Source organism: Tigriopus californicus, chromosome 12, assembly GCF_007210705.1.
Source record: "Tigriopus californicus strain San Diego chromosome 12, Tcal_SD_v2.1, whole genome shotgun sequence".
NCBI lineage: Eukaryota > Metazoa > Arthropoda > Copepoda > Harpacticoida > Harpacticidae > Tigriopus > Tigriopus californicus.
In genome coordinates this window covers 2,174,167-2,187,826 of record NC_081451.1, presented here as the reverse complement: position 1 = coordinate 2,187,826, position 13,660 = coordinate 2,174,167, and the positions used below count along the sequence as shown (strand labels likewise).

The window sequence follows — 13,660 nt, the reverse complement described above, 5'->3', positions numbered from 1 at the left end:
ACAGTGCAGAAATAATCCATATTTTTCATTCAGTTCAAAATTATCCGATTCTAAGACTCCAGATTCTTACGACACATGAATAAATAGCACAAAATGGTATTTTGGTTTTCCAAAATGGTTTCTTCTATTACCAAAAAAAGCTTAGCTTCACCCAAACCCTGTCAAAGTCCAATTCATCGCCTTGTAGCCTTATTCAGGCGACCTTGCCCATCCAAAACGAATTCTGTCCTTTTTTTTGGACCAAAAATGTGCTTCAGACTTCCTACTTATGAATAGCTGGTTTGGATCAGTCTAGAAAACTTTTGTCGTGCAAAGACTTGGAAAATGGTGCGTACAGTAGAAAGTATCTATCTGAGATTTTGCCACTAACGCTCACTCCAATCAAGACTGTAAATTGGGACTTAAGCTTGAGCTTACCTCGGTTCTGACAACCTGAATATGTAGGGGTTTAATTGACGGAAACCTAAAACGGTAATACCTTTCCAAGTTGCATATATCTTCTGATCATCCGCGCATCAATCTGATTTGGACATAACGGTCCTTGACCTTTCTCGATCTTGTTTTAACCAGTTCTTGTACGAGGCTTTGGTATATTTCAAATATTTGATACTGCACAATGCTTTAATCATTCTGGATTAAAGGCTGATCTTGGCATGATATTCATCTTATGTAATGGCCACTTTTTTCGAGGTTATCTGTTGATCACTTGGATGGAGTGAGTAGTCCTAGCCACTCATCTGTTGTTCCATTATAGATTCTTGACTAGGTTGGACCAGGGCTTGACATATCTACAAGAAAACAAACTGATCATTCTTTTTTTTTTTTTCATCTTTATTGCGAGTTTGGTGCTCGGTGCTTCAAATCCAACAGGGAATCCGTGTTGTAATTGGAATTCGTCAAGTTTTGCAAAATCAAATCCGAAGGTCAATGCGAAAATTATAGCGTAATCCAATCAGATCCAAAAAGTGAAATCCAATACTCGGCCCTTGGCTATAGCCGCAGACCCTAAATAATTGGGCTTGTGAAGTAAATAAAGACCTGAAGAAGAAAAATTAGCATTGGAATTGTTTTTGCTTCTTTGATTTGCCTTGCTCTCCTACTTATAAAACACTTGACTTACTAAAAAAAATATGAACTGAGCCCCTTTTCAATAAATATGGGTGCTTTAAACAGCTGTCGGATGACTCACGGCCATTTTTGGGGGAGGTCACTGGCCTAATTGTCAATACAATGAAGGTAATAAAAAACCAAAATACAAGTCATCAATCGAATTGGGCAAAAACTTTCCTCCGATTCTGTAAAATATTTGTCAGAATAGGAATGTCAAAATAGAAAAAATAAGTCCAGCTTTAAAACACGTTTTTGTATACTTATGACTAAATGTATTCTTAATTAAAATACACTGTTAGTTGAATTGCTCCTTTCAATAATAAATGATCCGGAACTGCAATTCAATCTCTTTACATAGATTTATCAAGCCCCAGAGATCTAAGTTCTAGTGACCTACCCCAAAAATTTTAACGACCTCGTGAACTTACCATTAAAGTCCTCAGAATACCGTGAACTCCGTTTACTTCCTTTACCCGAACTGGATCGAATTGTGGTAAGTTCCATTTGACTCAATTGCTCGGTGGTTGTGATGGCTAAAGCCGGGAGTTTGGATGCCGGTTGCAGGATGAACCTCTTGGTGACTTTCACCATGCCTTTGAAGCAGATACTCCGTAACACATTAACTCAAAAATTATGTCCAACAATATCTTCTTACCTGGATAGAGACTGTGACTCAACATGAAGATGTAACAAAGATTTTTCACCACGAATAGGGACAACTCGTAGTTGAATACCGTCCTATGAATACAAATAGATGCCTTCAATTCTAGATCAAGACCATCTCCAAAAAAATTGAATGTATAGGACCCCCAAAAAACAGCAACCTATGTCTCCAACCCGAATCATAAAAGTACTTATTTCCACCTGAAGTCTCATTTGCGGCTTATGATCATATTCTTGAATACCTTTTGGTAAAGAGGATGGATTGCCAACCAATTAGCTCTGTGTACTACTCAGAACCTACTTTTGAGATCTCATAACTTGGCTGAGATGATAATTGGTCAACGTATTCTTCATGAGAAAGTGCTTAGCTCTTGAGATGGAAAACACAAATCCGTGATTGGAAATGAATACAAAATGCTCCTTGTTAGGTAAAATTGTAATAATGAAATTCGTTTTCTTTTATGAAAACCGGCTTTCACGGGCAGAATCTTTTGACTCTCCACAAGGAAAAGGAATCTCATTGCCACTGCTAGAAACTCTATTTCATGGCTGTCTGTTCACAAGCAGCCGGAGAGTAAGTCTCCAACCAATTGTCAATAGAAAGCAGATCAAGATTATCCCTTGAAAACTCTTTACCACAAAAGAAAACTGGCCAACACTCTCTATGAGCGAAGGTAAGGCAAGGTTGGATTTTGAAAAGTTGACGTGTTTTAGGGCTCAAAAGTCTTCTGCTTTTTCCTGCCCTCTATTAGAAGAGAACTCCAGGCAAGCCTTTGCTCTTTTCTTCAAACTCAATAGTATGAAATGGCAACATCACCATGTCAACAATTGTTTTTGAGCCTCAGTTTCATAAACTTCATGTCAGGAAAGTAACTGCCATTGAATAAATAGCCATAGCCTACCAGAGATAGATTCTGACTCCGAGGAAAGGAATGTTGATCAACAGCAAGAGAATAAGTTGGTGTATGACTTTGATTGGAACAATCCGTTCCAAATTGCGTCCAAAGTCGCTCATGGACAGTCCGTACAAGGCAAGTGTGGGCAAGATGAGATTCAGCGACGAAAGTACAATAATCACTCCGTCAAAGTTCCAGATCTTGGAGAAATGCGAGTCCTTGTCCTGGACAATGATCAAGCTCAGCAACGTCACCTTAAAAATGAAGAAAAATGCGCGCTGAATAAGGGCCTTACTTCGCATATCAGGCCTATTTAAAAGTAAAGGAACCACTCCAGTGACATTTGTCACGGAACGTTGAACGATTGACCTAACTTGCTCATATTTGTAGGAGGTGAGCACATTGAAACTTAGGGCGGCTTCGCACTAGGGTGGAAAACCGAGATTGAATCCGGTTTAAGGATGGAAGTCGGACTCTGACTCGAGTCAGAGTCCATTCTAACAGTCTCAAGTCAAAATTTGTGAAAAAGATCTCATTCCCAGCACTAGTCTTACCGGATTCAAATTTGGTTTTCCATTCTAGTGTAAAACCGCCCTTAGAAAGCTGAGAATCTTAACCGTCTTTTCGGTCAGAGATGGGTCAAAAAAATGGCAATGGTGATACTTTTATTAACGAGCATGAGTAAAAAATTCGGTGTTAGAACATTAAGGCAGGCACTTTAGAAGTTGTAATCCCCAAATAAGGAGTCATAGTCCAATTTGGTCAAGGACTTTTGAGGCGGTTCCTTCACACTTTCGTCCTTGAGGTTGTTCAAGAAATCCTCGTAGGTATCGTGTGGAATTGGTTGAGGTTTTGTGGTCGAGACCGTAGGGGCCTCCTCGTCCTCGTCCTCGGACTGATTGAACTTGAAGGACGACCAAAAGTCCTCCGGCTCGTCCAATGAGTCCTCCGTGGTCTTGTCCCAATTGCCAAGGGACAAGGGTGACTGAGTGGACTGAATCGATGACGAAGGCGAACCAATGTCGGGGACCGAATTGGACGGTGTGGCTCTCAGGCTTGAGGTGGGCATTCCCAGTCGGAATATGTCGGTCATCTCGCTCAAATCGGACTTGCTGGCCGGCGGCAGCGTCACGGACTCGGGATCTTTCCGGACCAATTGAAACCCGAACGATTTGCTTTTAATCTCGAACTGGGACAACCAACACAAGAAGTCCTGGCACTTGGCGGCAGCCGAGGAATCCTCGTTCTTCCTGCCATCTGTGGTCAGGAGATATCCTGAGTCGGTCTTGAGCAGATCAAAGTTCCCCAACAGGCAGATGAAGTCGTGGCAATTTGGGCCCGGATCGGGAGCAGTGGTGGCAGATGTGGTGATGTAAGTGGTGCTGGGGGGCGTCAATATGGAGGCCGTAGGGGTTGGAGTGGAGGCAGAACTGCTCATTGTGGAGATGGGTGCTGCCTTGGATTTTCGTACGGCCTGCAGCAGACTGGCGTGGTGCACCTGGTCGAGGTCTTTGTCATTGACCACCTTGGCTGGTTCCGGTCTGAAGGCCGTCTCCACTTTGGATGTGGGCCGTGTCCTGCCAATGTTTACCATGGCCTCGCGGTGCCTTTGATGGCGTAGATGCTCGTGTTCCTCAATTTCCTCAAACTGGTCCGAGAACTCGGGTTCGTTGCGGGCAATGCTGAGCCTCTGGTGTTGAAGGTATTGTTCGTAATGCAGGAGATGTTGTTTGTAGTGGTATTCAGACTGGATCTTGTGGTAGTAATGGCGTCCCTTAGCGTCTGCCATCGTGGGGAATGGGCGAGTGAGGTGAGGAAAGGCCACAGGGATTTGGATGGGATTGGCCACGGCCAACTGGAGCAGTCCTAAAGTCCACAATATTAGGGTACGTGTGGGTACTTGGTTCATAGCCAAACTTGGACACAAGGGGTACGTTTGGTGGGAAGTGTCTGCGTATAGACCTTCACTCTCGCAACCATGCAACTCGTGGGAAAGACTTCAGTTGTTGAAGGCTCTGATGATCAAGTGGTACTGAGGAGCTGCGGCTGCAAATCTCGCTTTTAAGACCCAAAAATCCACCGGATGAGCGAGGCGTACATGTTTAACAAGCAATGGCATTGGAACCGTATGCCAATTAAATTGCCTAAGTAGTGCGGGGAACAAGACGAAAGTGGAAAAGAAGTACAAATTGAATCATAGCCACACAAGCGGTGAAGTGGTTGTCCGGCTGGTTTCCGGCCAATTTACTATTTCCACAACGCTCACCCAATGTCCGTACGGCATTTTCTATCCTCAAAACCGTTGCTCACAACCCCCACAGTACAATATGAATACGCTCAAAATATATATTAACCATATAAATATCGAATGTCTTTCAACGTCGCATAACGAGTGGAATGTCAGCTAAAGATCAAAGAAAAGGGTTGTATTAATTGGCATCAAGAATGACGCACGAGTGGGTGAATTCTCAGTTACGAAAAGATAGGAACTCCATTAGCCCACTTCAATCAGGATCGACGTATTTACGATTAGTTCAACAAATGGGAAACATTGAATTTCACTTTTTGGACAAATAGTCATAGTTTATGCATTTTCGTGCTATAAAACTCCCTTGTAAGTGGTCCTTTAGGTTGTTGTGGTATTTTGATGTCCAATGTTCAATGAGAAGGTTGGGATTGGAACCTCATTGATTTGGATCATGTCATGGGTGTAAAAACTGCGTTACAAAAAATGCTGAAGGTCCCAAGTGATGTTGGGTACTAGATATTAGGCAAAACGCAAACATAATCCCATGTAAAGGCACTTTTTACAATTAAGAGACCAAAAGAAGCACGTTTTTTTTTGGCGACATGTTCTATTGTTGTTAAAAATATGACATAAAAACTATTAAAATTTTAGCTCCAAGTTTTATCATGGGCCCTTGTTGCTTTTAAGTTGCTAAAAAATGTTTTAATAGCATATTGTGCTTTTTTAAATTGCAAAGTTCGTATTCTTGGTCCTTTGGTTTGATAAAGTGTCTCAATTTATCATTTTGATTTTGGCCCAGAAAATTTCCGTTTATCCCAATTGTCAATAGATTGGTCGTTCTTTCATGGTTCAGTAGGGATGGACTTGTTTGACTTCCTCAAAAAAGAACTCCATTACTGTAATTTCGTTGCAAATGCCCTACGACTGTCTTGTTGTGATGCGCGTGTCATGCGAGCACTCATAATGGCCAAATCATCTGTCACAACAAATCAATTATCTGCTAAAAACTATTCAAAATGAGATGTTTATGATCGTGCACCAAACTTATCACTGAGCTCTCAACAACGTATATGGCCGATTCTAAACAGCAATAAGAATGTACCCCGAAAAAAAAAATGAGAACTGATTATTTGACAAGAGCCGACGATATTATGAATGAATATTCTTTGGTATTTGAGTGTCCGAAAAAGACCCTCTGATTAGCCTTTCATAAGCTTTGATGCCCACAAGGTATCAATCATTCCTGAAGGTCCAGCAAAAAAGTTGTGGATCAAATGCTTAAGAGTGAGAACGGTTGAATCCAGTATTGTCCAGTTAAATGAGGTTTAACGGATTAAAGTGACATTCCTTTGATGGTGTCATTCCTCCCCTGAGTTTATTCTGATCTTGAGTACGTTGGATAAGGCAGGTATAAGCGAGTTTCCGGGAAATGACGAGATTACCTTAACTCATCTGTTCCTATGTGACATTTTCCAGTAAGATTCTTCGACACATCACCAAAGAGAGGTGTAGCTAATTTAGTAGTTTTAACCTGAAGAGTCATTCCTCCCTTTTTTCAGTCAGTTAAAAAGGAATTTTCTGAAGTCACACTTTTTTTCATGTTTAACCATTGCTGGCCGATTTTTCAGTACTGATAATTACTTGCAATGTTTGGGCAATGGATTATGATACGAAACCAGATGGAGAAATGTTCCACTCAACCAAGGGAATATTTGACCACAATGAATAGCAAACCAATGCAGATTACGGGACACAAAAGATCATTCATAGTTAGCAAGGGGTTAAATCGATATAATGATGCAGGTCTGGCGCACTCTGTCTCATTTAAGTGTGGGCAAAGTAAGGGATTCTGGCACTTTAACCTTTCTTTTATTCGTGAAAAACCGAACATTACGCTCATCTCAAGGTTGACGTGAATTGGCGCATTGCCAAAATATATTTTTTGTAGGTTTTAATTGCATCATATCAGACATATATATGTTCAAGGATTTCTAGAACCGTGCTTGGTAGTTATCAATGTTCATTATTTCATTTTAATTATTAATTAATAGCATGTCATTTCCTTAACTTTGAATTAACCAGCTTTTTTTAGTATGTGCTTATCAGGCAAGCTTTTACCCGTTACCTTTGGACGGTTTTAGTTTTAGGTGCTATTATTGTTCCTTAAAAAGGTGTTGTTTCTTGAGATGTCTTATCTCAGAAGACTTTCAAAGTTGGTGATAAACAATTTGATGCAAATTTGATGAGAAACTGATGAGTCCGAACTTTCACGGCGCACTTTCAAGCATGCAATGTATAACTCATTGTTTGATTCTTATTTGAATCGTACCTTTGTGGGAGTTTAAAAGTGTCCCCGAACACTTGGAGATGTTATTGATGTGTTAAAATGCTGTTGATGAATTAGTTGCTCAGTGAATGATACCTTGATTAAGTCTGGCATTTTAGAGCGTATTTTATCGTTTCTACGCTTGTTAGTCTGACCCTGGACCAGATAGAGGGCGCTACCTCCGCCCAATAACAAGGGCAATTCACCTCGAATCCATGACCTCTTAGTACCCCTCCAAAAGTGGACTGAAAGGTCATTTTGGACGCGAATCATCGCTTTTGGTGTTCAATTCAACCCTAAAATGTGTCCTCTATTGTGATTGTTAAAGCGCACCAGATCCTTGAAAGATAGATGACGGTTTTTTTGACTTAAAATGAATGCAAAAAGCATGGGAAAGAGCTAATGTCCACTCACAAGTTGTCAAAAACTGCACTTTGGGTACAATTAATTTTCAAAAGAATCAACCCACCCTTCTGTTTCAAACATTGAGAGGGTCCCTTTCAGTCAATTAAAAATGTCTTCTCTGAAGTTATATTTTTTTATGTTCAATCCTTGATGCTTTTTCAGTTATTGAATTAATCTTAACTAAGTTTATATTTCCCTAAGTTTAATTTTGCTAACAGAACTCAATTCAGCTTGAGTTTTAATTTTTGATGTACTGTACATGTATCAACACTTGTTGTAAAACTCGCACTTTGACCGTTAGATAGCGAACACCAAAATTGGGAATGAACTATTGTCAAAAATTAGAAATGATCGTCTCTTGCGTTTGTCTTGAAGTAACTGACCATCGAGAACAGAGAGGATCTTATTGACTCTCCTGTTGCCTAAATTAGCATACTTCTTCCACTTACTTTGTAGATATTAAAAAAAGTTACTCTAGCAATTTTACCCTGACCAAAACTCACCGAATCGAACACTTCCACCGCAGTGTTGTGACAGATCCCGGAGATGTATCCGCTGTGCGGTGAATCTGGGTCGTGGTTGTGATGAGCCTGGAGCATGATAATGAAGACCAAGGCTGACAAGCCAATGGTCACCTTGAGAAGATTCGAGCCCAAGTTGTTGGCCGGGTCATTGGTGAAGGACACTGAAATTGGAGACCAATACTTCAAGCGATACGACACCGGATCCAGGTCACAATACGAAGCAATCCACTCGAACTAATGGCAGTACAAATAGGGAATCCCAGTTCAATTGATGATCCATTGTATGGCATCAGCTTGACCAGAAACACACATCATGCCACATTAGGTACTCATGCATCGGTCAATCGGTGATGCGATGAACCACATTGGAAAGCATCATTAGGTAGAAGTGAACTAGTCCGGAATCAAAGCCCCGTTTAATCGCTTCGAGGATTATGAAACACACAAACACACAATGAAAGAGGAGAACTTGAGTAGGGATAGCTCGAAATTAAACCGGTTGATATTTGCTGGTGACGTTGAACAAAAATATTCACCGGACCATTGAACTAAAACTTGTCAGCCCATTTTTTTCTTTGGTTTTAGCAGAGAAAATATTTTTTTCTTTTAATCAATTCTCATATAGCATTGAAACTATTATTGAACATTGACTATGAGCTAAATGATTGTTAATTTCTCATTTGGTCTCTCAAACAATTGTATGGTAAAAAGTAAAAGAACAAAAATATTTTTCGTCAACATCCAGCGAGTCATGATGCATTTGACAAGAAAATCATGCCCACTCATTACTAACCGCTTTCTCTGTATCCCTAGTTTAGAGACAAGAGAAGCAAATGAATGGTGTGGGCGGTTGGTTTCCCTGATGTCACTTACGTTCAATCGCGGTGAAATTGGTCATAAAGGCAGGGATCTCAGAATTGAAGATCACCCCCACTTTTCCCACCAAATAGACGGAGTAAGCGAGCCACGAGAGGAAAGCAAACGGAAGTGTCCCACAGTAAACGGGAGATAACCCTATTTTAGTCGATAAGTAGAGCAAGAAGAAGAACATTAAAAGTGCGATATATCTGAAGGCATAAGCTTGACTAAACACGAATATTGAAATACATTGGCCCAGAGACCCAGAGGCCCTCCTGGACTGTTGTCATGATTGGCTTCAAGGCTTCAAGACATCCTGGAGATTAAGAATACTCACAAAGAACGTGCTTGTAGATGGACCGTCGAATTTTTTGCTGAATATTCTTCTCGGATAAAGTACGGTTGCCTGAGAATTTCCGTCTCATGTGAATGTATCTGTAGGCGGTGGTGAAGCTAATAGCGAAGAGGCACACGATGAAAAGATCTCCCAGGAACCAAAAGTATGTGGCAACCTGTGAAAACCAGACTCTTGAGACACCCTAGTCGTGCGAGGGGAGTGTCAAAATAAACGTGAAACTTCATAACCTCATCCTTTGTTAGTCTTTCTCTGGGCTTGAAATCGTATCATTGATCCTATTGTATAACGATCAGAAGACATTGACGCTTTATTCTTACTCTGCTTGAAAAAATGATACTCCTCTAATTTAAGATATTTCGTTGACTTTTTTCTGTGATGGAAATATGATTAGATGGGAAAATCGATATTGACAAAGAGACCTTATCAATATAAATATTTCTTACAGTGCAACTGAACAGCCTTATTGGGGAATTGAATATGATCCTAGTACAGGGCACACGAGTTTTGTTTTTGAGGCTCATTGCAATCAACGTATCGAATGTCAAACTCAATTTTATGTAATTAATTCCATGAGTTTCCTCGTTTTTTTACGCAAATATGGCAACAAAATGTTCATCTTGAACTTCTGAGGGATCACATTTGCAAAAACAATCAAAGTAAAATCTGAAATGAAGTAAGCTTTAATAGACTATAGAAAAATAAACAGATGATCATAATTGCAATGGATTAGATTTAAATTCCAAAAGGCAAAGTGGTTTAATCAGTAACAGCAGTGAATATAATAAAAAATGATTCAAATTCGTCAATATCAAGGTTGTGCTGAATTCACCCGCGTAAAATGGTCACACGTGATTTTGATGCTTAAAACATTGTTTAGAACAGTGATGGCCAAACATACAAAATTATTTCGACTACATCAATAGCAATAAAACGGATCACGCTTTTCATCTATTTTAATTGATTAGGATCTGAACAAGGGCTTCCAAAAAAAAGGTTCAGAACCTTCTTTTTGCTCATCAATCCGCGTTTCCAGGCGATTGATCGTCAACAACCATTCAAAGAGCGACGTTTTAATAAAGCTTGATGAAGGTTATATTCCACGCACGAAATTGCATGGATTCCCACTATAAGCACTATGAGTAAATAATCATAAAAATGTTGACCATTGTACGAGTGTTGATCCATTCACTCCAACTCATTAGCTGAAGAGAGCAATCATACATAAACATAACATCAATTATTGCCACTTTTTTAAAGAACTCGTGACCATTTTTGTCTTCAAATTTTGCGTCAAAACTATTCAAATCGTTAAGATTAAATATAAAAAAATCATAAACCTGTACATCGCAAACTGTATGTATTTGTAAGTAAAACTTCATAATTTTACCGAGACAGTCTCTCATCAAAAAATCTCGTAAAAGAAAAACTAGCAATTAATAACCCACATTCCAACGCCAATCAGGATGTCCCTCTTCTATAAAAGGGTTGATTAAAATAGGAATCAGGATCAAATATTAACATCTAACATTCACGTGTCCAGCCAATTCCAGTAAATCCCTGAACTACCAAACTTCACCAAATAGATAAGACCCCATTATATGATCTGGATTGGTAAATGTCAACAGAAACACACTCAGTACTACTCAAGAGACTTCGTATTTACATGATGACGGTATCCCCTGAAGAAGGCAATGATGTAGAAGTTGAGGATGGTGGCCTGGGTGATGATCACGCCAATGGCAGAGACACAGAGCATCCCATGGTACAGGATCTCTCGATCACAGAGCACAAACACCGAATTATCTTCGCCTTTGGGAGCCATGCCTCGTTCAACATGTAACCAGTCTTAATTTGGCCACCCACACATTCCGTATTCAAGGATTAGTAAATTAGTTGTTCTCAAAGGAGTCCCTTGTTATGACAGGCTTCGAAGGGGGATCGTCATTACACATCAGCTGACTTGGCCAATATACACACACTCACAGGTGGATCCAGGTACTTGAGAGGGTATCCAACTTATATGCCAGAGCACCTATGCAATGCTGATCTGGCCAGAGGGCTTGGTGTGCTTCTTCAGGACACGAGACCCTCAGCCTTCCTGCGCCATCTCTGGGCCGGATTTGACACCGAGATTCATAAATGACCGCCAGAAGTTAGATAATATCATTTCTATTATTATTCATTTTTTTACTAAGTTCTTTACGGCTACTGGGAATGCTGTTCCAATCGAAAAACTCACTTGTTTTACTGAACTTTACATTCATGTCATATCTGATCTAAATAGAACCTGAAATAAAGTGTTGGCGACCAAATAGTGTTTCAGAATTAAAGCTCTTAATTCATTTGTATGTTCTTGCAAAAGTAGACATGACATTTACAAAAAATGGGAGCAAGCCAAAAGAAATGCCTTTGGCAATATCATATGATGCTTTTTTTGGACTTCCTTACCTCTGCTGGGATTGGAATCCCAGTAGTTCAAGACAAGATATTTATTCATTTATTTATAAATATTGTTTGATCGACCCACAGATTAGAGTTGGCGTATCTAGCCAGCCCTTGAATGTAGGGTTGATCAGGAATCTTGGTCAAAAAATTGTCCAAGTCTGACTAGAAAGATGCTAGTGGATCAATACGTACATATTAGCAAATTGATCAATGAAATAGCCCCAGAAAGAAGAGAGGTGGACGGACTTAAATGTTCTGGCTAGCTTGCAGTACTGAGGCGAGTCCTTTTTTCCGAACTCGAAGCCGGATTCGCCCCCAGAACTACTAGCTTGGATGCCAAAGGGCTTGAAGGGGCTCGCAAAACGCACGGTAAGGCTCCACAGTGACAGCGAAGATAGATTTAGCTAATAAATAGTGCTATCTCTCTCCTTGGAAAACATCTATGAATCTTGGTGTCAATGTCCCTAGTTCCGCCCCACGAACACTAGGGTGATGTGTATCTAGGCATTTCGCAGCTTCTATCTATGCTCTGGCTTTCCTGGTCTGCTTTCCTTAGTCTCCTGGCGGTTTGCTCGGCCAAACACGGCCTCTGTGCTTTGAAGCGAGGAGGCGCTCCTTCACTTGCGTGCAAGTACTTATGTTGACTCATGCCTCATTAAGAGCACGCCTTTTTTTCACCGTCAAATGGAAAATTAGTATGGTACAAACAAAAAATTTGTCCTTTTAGGTTTTAACAAACAATGAATATCGCCCATCGTCCAGGCTCTCAGTTTAGGAGTAAACAGTTATTGTTCAAAAAAAATCAAGCGTTTTCCTGAATTTGTAATATGTAGAAAATGTGCGAGTATTTCTAGTAGCAGGTTCTTTTAGACCTAACACCATTTATTGAGTTGATTAAAAGACCGAAAATTCTAGAGGGATATTCTTTTGCAATGCCGGATTTCATGGCAAAAATATGAATGGCAGGAATGATTTCACTTAATGCAACCTGATGCCATCAATTAAGACACTAAACCAGTAACTGTTAGGCTTGCAGTTGTTTTAGGCATTGGGCTATGATAATAATGGCGTGTACGCTGACTGCTCTTCAATAACATACCGTTTATCTCAAGAAAGAAGTCAGCCCTTGACAATGAATTTTCTCGCAATTGGAAGTGGTAGGCTCATTCAAACAATAAGGATCAAATATGGTATTGTATACAGAACATCCCTCCGAAATGCTGAAGAAGACCAAAATCGGCACTTACGGAGAGCGTGAGAACATAACGATTGAGTGAACAATAGTGAGAAGTGCTGCACTGGCGATATTAAAATACCCTTCGTAAAATTCCGTAAAAAGACCAAGATGGTCGCATCAACTACATTTCTGGGGGAGTATTAACCTTCTGATCAACGGCTCTTTTATGATCTGAGAGGACAGTTGAATCAGCATCACAATCATGAGATGAGTCTAAATAATTCATTGAGAACAAGAGGGAACATCGTCTTTGCTGAGTGGTGCAGAAGTTCGAAAGATTTTTGTGTTTTGGTTGTTCACGGGCTTTTACAATCGCCACAAGAAACACAATCCCCAGTGCTATTAAAATGAAAGTTTGTAATTCGTCATTTATTACTTTTCAATCTTTATGTGATATTTGGTCTACCAACGAATTTAACTTGGCAGACCAAGAACAAACCAGTCCTTGAATGGAGGGTTGATCTGGAATGCTATCTAAAAAATTGTCCAAGTCTGACTTGAAAGAATCTACCGGATCAACAACAAGGCCTACATATGCCCTACGAATATTAGAAGGAAGCAAATTGAACGGTAAAGAACAAACTTTGACG

At 40.1% G+C, this 13,660-nt stretch overlaps 1 protein-coding gene across 2 annotated transcripts; it reads right to left on the bottom strand.

Moving 5' to 3' along the window:
- Positions 1-570: 570 nt before the first annotated feature.
- LOC131891977 (uncharacterized) lies at positions 571-11,389 on the bottom strand. 2 transcript variants are annotated; one of them, XM_059241686.1, is made up of 8 exons: positions 11,052-11,389; positions 9,368-9,542; positions 9,046-9,186; positions 8,152-8,333; positions 2,676-2,923; positions 1,766-1,848; positions 1,539-1,703; positions 571-803 (listed from the first exon to the last, which is right to left on the bottom strand). In XM_059241686.1, exons 1-8 carry the CDS (start codon positions 11,208-11,210, stop codon positions 763-765), a joined length of 1,194 nt encoding a protein of 397 aa, XP_059097669.1. In that variant the 5' UTR covers positions 11,211-11,389; the 3' UTR covers positions 571-762. The 2 variants fall into 2 exon arrangements, with proteins under 2 accessions (XP_059097669.1, XP_059097670.1); XM_059241687.1 differs by having other exon boundaries at positions 571-788; positions 11,052-11,381.
- Positions 11,390-13,660: the final 2,271 nt, after the last annotated feature.